General features: G+C 46.2%; 2 protein-coding genes across 2 annotated transcripts; one reads left to right on the top strand and one right to left on the bottom strand.

The window, feature by feature from the left end:
* Window positions 1-1368: 1368 nt before the first annotated feature.
* PtA15_18A259 (uncharacterized protein) lies at window positions 1369-2800 on the top strand (the record flags this gene model as incomplete). The annotated part of the gene is made up of 3 exons (XM_053164780.1): window positions 1369-2239; window positions 2306-2370; window positions 2444-2800. The coding sequence occupies 3 exons, from the start codon at window positions 1369-1371 to the stop codon at window positions 2798-2800; spliced, it is 1293 nt and encodes a 430-aa protein (XP_053028756.1).
* Window positions 2801-5473: 2673 nt separating this feature from the next.
* Window positions 5474-6276, bottom strand: PtA15_18A258 (uncharacterized protein; the record flags this gene model as incomplete). Its single annotated transcript, XM_053164779.1, has 2 exons — window positions 5474-6057; window positions 6228-6276. The coding sequence occupies 2 exons, from the start codon at window positions 6274-6276 to the stop codon at window positions 5474-5476; spliced, it is 633 nt and encodes a 210-aa protein (XP_053028755.1).
* Window positions 6277-9695: the final 3419 nt, after the last annotated feature.

The raw sequence follows: 9695 nt of genomic DNA, 5'->3' as shown, positions 1-9695 counted from the left end.
GCCCCAGCTCCACGCAACGCACGACTCGACAAGCATGGCGACGATCGAAAGGAGAGCCAAAGTATGACCGGTCGGCACGAACTGAACCATGATTTTATAAACCAGGTGTTGGGTTGAATCGGTGGATTGGATCGCCAATTGCCCAGGAAGACCGATGGAAATTGGAATGCACTAGCAAAAAGACACCGGTGCAGCGGATCAGATATCAAGGAGATTTATTGTACACAAAGTGACAAATAAGGGTTTACCTTTTCGTCTTTGAACTATCAATCAAAAGAGGGTGCTGAAAGTTAAGGAATCGGCCAGATACCGCTTAGCGAAGTTGTGTAATGGGTAAGGTGATTGATGTTTGCTGGATTCGCAGTAAGGGAAGGTTGATTGCTGGACCAAACGGTTGAAACCTTCAAGACCGGACGGCTACTTATGCCCATCTTAAAGCAAGCCATGTACATATCCATCTTATGGTCATTGTATCTTATTCCTTCCGGCACTCCCATCGCTTTTCTCAGACAATGGAGAAAAACTCAACAGCCCGCGTAAATTGACGTGTGCAACGATGCATGTGTGCCAAGTCAAAAGTGTCTTCGTGGGTAGAATCCTCAAAGCTCCAGATGAAACTCCATTAATTTTTTCCCAAGACGTCCGCGGTTTTGAGGAAGCGATTGCAGAGGCGAACTTGAACACCTTCATTCGTCGGCCAAGGCTAAGCGCCGGCGCGCCGGCGCATCACGAGTGCGAAAGGGATGCACAGATCTAAATACTTACGTAAACCCGATGTGGTGAAGATCAATTGCTGTAGCGCCTTCGGTTGAGACTGTTACGGCCTGGTGAAATACCTAGATACACCGGCAAGTGCAGAAGGCGGCTAGGAATCGGATCCATCGATTTCCTAGTCGGCAGGTTCTTCTGCTGCGTTCCGGCCAGCTACCCGCGTCCGGGCGGTCAAAGTCAGTCGCGTGGGCGAGTTTGGGTAAGCTCCTGATATGATCCTATTTAGAGGTACCAGCACATGCACGGACCCTAGGGAGGAGCATCCGCACACACATGGCTTGTCAGAAACACCATAAAATATGTAGCTCCCAGGGATACTGGGTGCAGCTGGGTGCCAGCCCCCTGGAGATTGTCGGATGCCAGTCAGGGAAGCGATAGCTAGTCCTGGATCGTATTTCCTGGCTCAGAGGATGAGGGGGTTATAACTTATAGACTGGTATGGTTTTACCCACAGCCCAGGTTCAATCCTTTGTAACATTTCCCATTATCTTGCATTAGTAGTTTTCAAGACTTTTTCATCACCCTCTACCCTCATCCGATTTTTCATTTTTTCATCAGTGTGTAAATTTCTACTTATTAATACTAGGATCGCGAATCATGGGCGTTGGCAATCACCTTGACCCCTGTGCAAAGCAACTCCTCAAAGTCCAACCCATCGAATCAGGTGTAGAAGCTTTAACTTTCAAAGCTTCCTTCCTCAAGCGGTCTTGCAATGGGACTGATTTCAGATCCTTGCTTCTATCGACTGAGAGGGTTTCCTTCCAAAACAATCGTCCTGAATCACCATATCAATTACCACATTCATTCGGAATTACATTGCGACCTCCCCGGAAGAATATCAAGTTTTATATTTGTATCTTACTGCTAACGGCGGCCGCCATTGTGCTCATCTGCTTAGCAGCAATTGGCTTTGGAGGAAGAAAACATGCGACCGCATCTAGCGTCCTCAATCCGAATCCTGACTCCGACCCAAGCTCAATTCCACCCCGAGAGGTGTTTGGATCTTCTGAATATCGTGGCAATTGGTCTAACTCCAATGCGGACGTGGCTCAAGTAGCTTTCGATTTCGTCCCTCCAGTGGATTCAACCAATGGACGAGGTCTTGGATGGACGGTCTTGTTTATTCATGGACTTGGTGCTTTTAACGCTTCAGACGGCTATCGATGGCGCGATTTTTTGCTTTCAAGCTACTCCGAGCCCCTCACTAGAAATACTTTCGGAAATCTGACTGGGCTACAATTTATTTTTCCAAAAGCTCCCGTGCGACCCATCACTGTATATGCCGCACAGAAGGATAGAGGGGCCCGGCCCGGTTGGTTTGACATCAAAGACTGGAGAGACCTGCATTACTTAGAAGATGAAGAAGGCCTACGCCAAAGCGTTATTGGACTCTCGACTATTCTGAAAAACGAAGCACTTTCAGGTAGAATTCAATTAAACCAGACCATTATCGCGGGCTTCAGCCAAGGTAATCGAGCTCTTGACCTTCTTCCGAACTAATGCTGAATGAAGTATGAATTACTTTAAATCCTAGGTGCAGTGATGTCAATTTTATTAACCCTGACGCTACCACAACCTCCGACCGCTTGTATTATGATGGTAAGCCTTTGATCTCATTTTGTTATTTGGTGCAGATTGGGCTGGCTAAAACTCGATTGCTTTGTAAACTCAGTCCGGATATTTGCCACTACCGCTTCGTTTAGCTGATTTGAGGTCAGCTTCACCAGCCGAATATAAGCAAACTTCGCTCTACTGGCTCCACGGCACCGATGATGCAATACTAAATTATAATCAAGCGCGGGCTGGAATGAAATTGTTCAGTGCGCTCTTCTCGGATAGATTCCTAAGAGCAAAATTCAAGACTTTCCCGGGCTTGAAGCATGGATTCAACGCGGATGAGCAAAAGGTCGTCTCGAACTACGTCGATGGGATGGTCTCTCGACACACTGGTGGCTCTTTTGATTCGACTTTGGACGCGACAGTTCAACCCGAGAACGAAGGCGACGTGATTCAATTTCCCTCCCCATGATTAATAAGGGATGGAGGGCCCATAGCTAGTCGGGAAAGCAGTAAAACGTGAACATCCTATGAGCATCGAGCTCCACACGCTATGGGTGCATGGACGGCCAAACTCAGCTCATTTCGAGCTCGTTGCCTTCAATTCCGAATTAATGGATCTGGCAGGTCCGAACGGCGAACAGGCTCGAGACCGGCTTGGATGCGCCATCATCAAATCAGCTACATACATGAAAGCAAAACTGCAACACGGCTTCAGTTCACAACAACAACAACAGACAAATATCCTCAAATCAGCACCCGCAAGTTTGGGCACTCCCATTCTATTAAACACCGAACTTAACATAAACTCACTGCCTCCTGCGGGCCGTGCAGCATTTGGCTGGTCGCGAAGCAACCCCGACCGAAGGGAGGGACTTATAAGCTAACACTCTTTTCTGGCGTGAGCCAGATCCAAGGTTTTGGTGGGAGCTGCATTGTTTCCGTCACCACACCTTCAAAACTCTACAGATTCTTTCTAGATTTTAGGAAATATACATCTACTTCTTGTTAATTTTTCAGTATTTTTTCTACGGATGTACTTCGCGCGCTGCAAAAAAACCGTTGCGCACTGCAGGAGAAGTCCACTCGACATCCCGGCCACAGTGCGTGGTAGCTCAAAATGCTTTGCGCACTGCAAATGAAAACCTTGAAATTCCCATTTTTCTTTCTGCCAGCTGACAGAGATGATTTTTCTTGCCCCTCCTCCAATTTCTTGGAGGATTTGGATCCCTCAGCTTGACAAAAAAAAAGAATGAAAAAGAAATACAAAAATGTGTTGATATTCCTGTGACATGCCTCTAGGACTCTAGTAGCCCTCAATCTCTCACTGACGTCATTGGCTCGCTCAGTCCTCTTCATGACATCATACAACCCTTGGATCTCTCTGAATCTTCCCAGCAAGAATCTCCGCTCAAACCTTAATGTGAGGTGAGTTAATAGTGGTGATGAATATTGGGGAATATTAATTACTGGTGCAGGGACAAGCAGTGATAGTCGGATCATCTAACAGTTGGATAGTGTGAGTCACTGATGTTTGGTCAAATATATTTACTCTTGATTCACTCCTACTTTCATCCAATTATTTGGTTTCACCCACCATTTTTTTTCTGCTGTAGTGATGGCCTCTCATGTTCCTGTTTTCTTGCCTATTCTATGGCTCAGCTTATCTCAAAGCTTAAGTACTTTATAAATCTCTCCTGGGAAATGAGAAAAATTTGTGCAACTCAACCTCACCATTAGCTCCTATGAACCACAAGTATTGAATTATCTTGTATACTTTGTTCATTTATTGTGGATGAATTTTGAGTAATAAATAAATCCAGCACATCATCAAACTTTAATTTAAGGGATTTCCACAAGGAAAACAAACCCTTCAGTGTCAAACAGAGATAAAAACCAAAGCTTTGGCTACTAAAAGGCAGGGAGCATCTGAGCAGGGGACTATTCTTGCAGCGGCAAAGCCGCCTTGGCCTCTAGTGGTACATATAAAATCATCATTTGAAAGTTTTATGATTTTATGATTTTATGTAATGAAAATTTTCTGATTTCAACTTTGAACACCTTAACTGTAGACTAGAGGCCAAGGCGGCTGCGCCGCTGCAGGGCATACAGACCGGGGCCACACAACAAATTTAATATTCAGTAAGGTCTTACAAGGCCTCTGCTGTGGCTGCAAGGCCCGCAGGCAACCCCAAGTTTATCAGCCTCCATAAAATGGCCCGTAGCAAACAAAACCCCGGGCACTGCTTAGAAAGTCCCTAAATTGAATACAGGGTCAACACAATAGAGCGCTAGGAGAGAGTTCCAGGGATAAATTTCAGCTCACTACAGGATTTCATATTATGTAAAGATGAGGCTTGGGAGCCTTGCTAGCCACGGTCAACCCCAAACAAAGATCAAGGCTCTTTGAAAGGGAGTATGTAGCAAAGTTTTGATCAATCGATCAGTAATTAGTGATCAACTTTTGAACACTTGCAAACTGTCAAAGGGTTGTCATTGATGTGCTCTCGAATCTCATACCAATACAACCAGATATAACCTAGCATACCATCCAATCATCAATCAGGAAAGGCCATGGATAGTGTGTAATCCAATCTCACAACAAGAAACTAACATTCACTGCTATCTCTCCTCTGTTTCAGTTTGTTCCATCTAGAGCCCCAAGCCCAATGGCCCACCAACAATTGGCCAAGCATGGGTCTCAGTGCCATCAACAGTAAGATTTGACCAAGGTGCCCATCTCTTTGCACCGCCCCATCTCTATCACACCGTCATCAAGGGGGAAATGGTGATTCAGTATGTTTACTACACCAAGAGGTTTCTCCAAATCAAAGCTTCTTCAAAAGCTAAAATATATGCTATGGGAAGGCTCACTGACCACCTTTACTGGCCATATTTCAGGATATTTCCCCAAGGTATTTGGAATGTTTTTTTTTTAAAAAAACATGTTAGTTTCTCTAATACTGGCTGACATTTTCTTTCTCTCTTTGTGACTGGGAATGCTTGTAATTTGAATGAACAGCTCTGACAAAAAAAGAAGAGGATATTTTCAACTTTGTTTACTTTGCAGAAAGATTACATTCAACAGTGGAACCATCATATAATTTGTGAAACCCAAATGATGCCTTTGCATACCAAAAGTACATCAATAAAATACGCTGTTTCCAGGGAGACACGCACATGCCCACTTGAAACACTCCTTGGCGCGCAATAAGCACTCTTTCCCGTGGATCCCCATCTCCACCGTCCGGGCCCCGTACATCTCCCAGAGTCTGTCAAGGCTAGGACTGGTCGCGGAGCCGGCGACCACTGGGAGGAGGGGCACGGAACGTGTCCGGGACGACGGCCCCGGCTTCTCCTTGCCCCGCTGCTGCTGTTGCGGGGCTCGGTCTGGGTCGCCGAGTCGGAGCCCAAGTGGTGGGGGCGGCGGGCGAGGAAGCCGGGCCGCTTGAGGTGCCATTGCTGGAGGTCGTATTGTGCACGCAGTGCGCGCAACCTTGCGGGTGATATTAGCCGCCGGGAAGTTCCAGGGACATAGAGCAGCGACGACACCGATGGGCTGTTTGATGACGAGATTTCTGACGGCAGGGGTAGAGCTGGGGACAATGATCCCTTCGGTCCGAAGAGCCTCCTCGACGAACCAGTCCACAAGGCTTGCCGCATAGTTCACCTTGCCCAGCGCATCCTTCCAGCTCTTCCAGCTCTCTGTCACAATCAGCGGGCCCAGGTCTTTGGCATTCGAAAAGATCAGCTGTTAAACTTGCGGAGATAACTCTGGCGGACAGCCGGCGTGCTGTGCCGATAGCTCGAAAGGCCCGGCTGGGCCCAGATCTTTCAAGTTCTTGTCCGGAAACGTCCCTATTTGGTCACCAGTTGTGTACCTCTTTGTGGCTACATACCTTGGAAGAGCAGGTGATGGGCTGGGTGGAAAGGGTGGTTGATGGGCATCAGGCGGGGAGAGCTTGAGCGGGGTGGATGAAGAGGCGAGGGGAGGCCGACGGTGGTGAGCGGATGGTGGTGAACATTACTTGGAGTGGTCTGCTGAGGAGAAGCCGAGAGATCTTCCCCATCACAACTTTGACTTCAACCACAGCCCAATCAACTCAAACCAAAAACAATGTGTATGACAGCCCATTCAACAGCGCCGGATACTCAATACGGGCAACAGCTTGTTTGCTGTCAGGTCTGGTATTGATTGCATTCAACCCTATTCAACCTACACACAGAGAGAGAGAAATAAAAAGCTGTCAGTGTCGGGTGCGAAGAAGGAGGAGGAGACGTACCAGAATCGGCAGATTGCATTGCCAATGTTGTGGCTGAAGTTTCAGTCCGATTGGAGACATCATCCCTGCAAATACAACCGAACACTGTTGTCAAGTGCTGAGCCAGAGGCCAACACATGACTTGTATTGTTGGGCTGAGTACACCACAGGGATCAGATTCTTTGGTTATGCCATGCCGGTGTCTAGGCAATGGCAAGCGTGGCGCAGGTATCAAACGGCGGGATTAATGGCTGACATGAGGCAGGGGCCTGGCGGTGAAGTTGTTGCGGGAAAGCGGGGACCTGGATGATGGGGTATATAAACCAGCCAGGTTGTGTGCAATTGATCCCCAGGGCGTCCTCTGCCGCTGTACTTCCAGCGTGCGGTTCGTCTCACCCCCTCCGCTGTTGCACTTGCGCAGTTTGAGGGGCTCTACTTGGTGGCCCCCCTTTGCATAATGCCTTCAATGCGGCGCGCTGGGGGTCATCCTCTCACCATTTTTTAACCCTGCTAGACAGGGATGGATGGTGGGCCACGGTGCATCAGCTTGCTGATGTTAGGTGGCTGGGTGCAGATTATTGCTCTGTTTTTGGTTGTTGTAATATTGTGGTTTTTTTGTTGATTTTGGCATTTGTAGAGGGTAAACCCTTCATCTTTTTTTCCTGGAGGTTGTAAAGGGGAAACCCTTGATTTTTTTTTTTTGTGATTTTTAAAGATTTGTAGGGGAAACCCTTGAAGTTTTGTTCTGTGATTCAGAGGCTTTAATAAACTTGGATTAAATGTAAGAAGCAAGAAAATACCAATGAAAACTATGAATGCTAATAACTTCTGATCCAAAGGGAATTTCAGGGTGGTATGAGTGCTTGAGTGACTATGGATGAAATGAGGTGTAGAATCTGAATCTGGGATAATAATGATGGATATGTGAAGGATATGTATGATATGAGAACGGACTTACTTTGCGCACTGCAGAAAACTCTTTGCGCACTGTGGGGGTTGTTGTCTTGACGTCCCACCCCCAGTGCGCGCTTTCGCCACGGCTCTTCGCGCACTGTGCATTCCCCCAAAAAAACGGCTTGCATTTCTTGAGATATTTTTTGATGAATCAATAGAATGGCTTTTTATGATCCCCCTAAAAAATAATCAAGTCATTTAGGGGTCTCCTTGAGCCTAGAGAAAATTGACATGAAAAAATCATATTTTAACGCGGCAGGGACCTGTAATATCGCTTCCTGTGCCCCAGTAGCCCCAAAAATTTCACAGTATCATGGTACATGTGCAAATTCATGACCTGATAATTTTCAGAATTTTCACCAGCTTTCCTGTAGCCCAAATAGGTATTGCGTTTATTATTTTGCGTATATGTATAACTTTTTTGTTACACACACCAAAGGCACAAAATTTTAAGAGCACAGAGAAATATGCTTCAAATTAATTCCCTGAAATTCCTAGCAATATTGTGTCATTATAAAATGAGATATAAGGGGTGCGCAGCAGGCTTAGTAGGAAAATTACTGTTAACTGTATAGCTTTTTTGTTACACACCCAAACAGTCTCAAAATTTCAGAAATGTTTTCATTGTGGATATTCTCCGCTCCATAAATTTCTTGGCAATAGTGTGTCATGATAACATGAGATGTAGTGCAGCGGGCTTAGTTGGAAAATGACTGCTAACTTATCTCATGTTTTAATGACACACTATTGCTAAGATCTTTATGGCGCGGAGAATATGCAAAATTGAAACATTCCTGGAAATTTCAGACTGTGTCAGCGTGTAACAAAAAATCTATACATGTAGCAGCCATTTTCCTACTAAGCCCGCCGCGCACCCCTTATATCTCATGTTATCATGACACACTATTGCCAAGAAATTTATGGCGCGGAGAATATCCACAATGAAAACATTTCTGAAATTTTGGGACTGTTTGGGTGTGTAACAAAGAAGCTATACAGTTAGCAGTAATTTTCCTACTAAGCCTGCTGTGCACCCCTTATATCTCATTTTATGATGACACACTATTGCTAGGAATTTCAGGGAATTCATTCAAAGCATATTTCTCTGTGATCTCAAAATTTTGTGCCTTTGGTGTGTGTAACAAAAAAGCTATACATATACACAAAATAATAAACGCAATACCTATTTGGGCTACAGGAAAGCTGGTGAAAATTCTGAAAATTATCAGGTCATGAATTTGTCAGAATTCTGGACTCATCCGCTCACAGTTTTCTCTTTCTACTTCCCGTCTAGCCAAGTGGCTAATGTTTGTCCTGTCATGTGTGGCCAAGTGGCCTCCATCATCCTGTCTGGCCAAGTGGCCCCTGTCTCCTGTTTGACCGAGTGGTCCCCTGTTCCTGTCCCCTGTTCCTGTCCCCTGTTCCTGTCCCCTGTTTCTGTCCTGTCCCCTGTCCTGTCCTCTCCATGTCACCTGTTCAGTAACCTGTCCAGTACCCTGTTCTGTCCTGTCCTGTCCTGTCCTGTCCTGTCACCTGTCCTGTCCCCTGTTATTGTGGTTAGGCCCCCCTTTGGATCTTGCTGGGGGGCTCTCTAGTTGTTTGGTTAAAGTCCGCTCCTCGGACATGAAATAAAAATCATCGAGTCTGAGCTTCAACAATCTCAACCCTGCTCCTTGGTCCTATCTGTTCACCTGATAGCCCCCCCCCCTTTTTGTCGCCTCAACCTGAAGAGCTGAAATCTTAACAGAATTTGCACATGTACCATGATACTGTGAAATTTTTGGGGCTACTGGGGCACAGGAAGCAATATTACAGGTCCCTGCCACGTTAAAATATGATTTTTTCATGTCAATTTTCTCTAGGCTCAAGGAGACCCCTAAATGACTTGATTTTTTCTTAGGGGGATCATAAAAAGCCATTCTATTGATTCATCAAAAAATATCTCAAGAAATGCAAGCCGTTTTTTTGGGGGAATGCACAGTGCGCGAAGAGCCGTGGCGCAAGCGCGCACTGGGGGCGGGACGTCAAGACGACGACCCCCACAGTGCGCAAAGAGTTTTCCGCAGTGCGCAAAGTAAGTCCGTATTAGAATGGTGATATAAGCGGGAACAGGGTTACCACACTTCTTGCATGGACACAGCCCATGCTGGA

The sequence above is a fragment of the Puccinia triticina genome, chromosome 18A (assembly GCF_026914185.1).
Source record: "Puccinia triticina chromosome 18A, complete sequence".
NCBI lineage: Eukaryota > Fungi > Basidiomycota > Pucciniomycetes > Pucciniales > Pucciniaceae > Puccinia > Puccinia triticina.
This window is presented reverse-complemented; position numbering and strand designations above follow the sequence as displayed.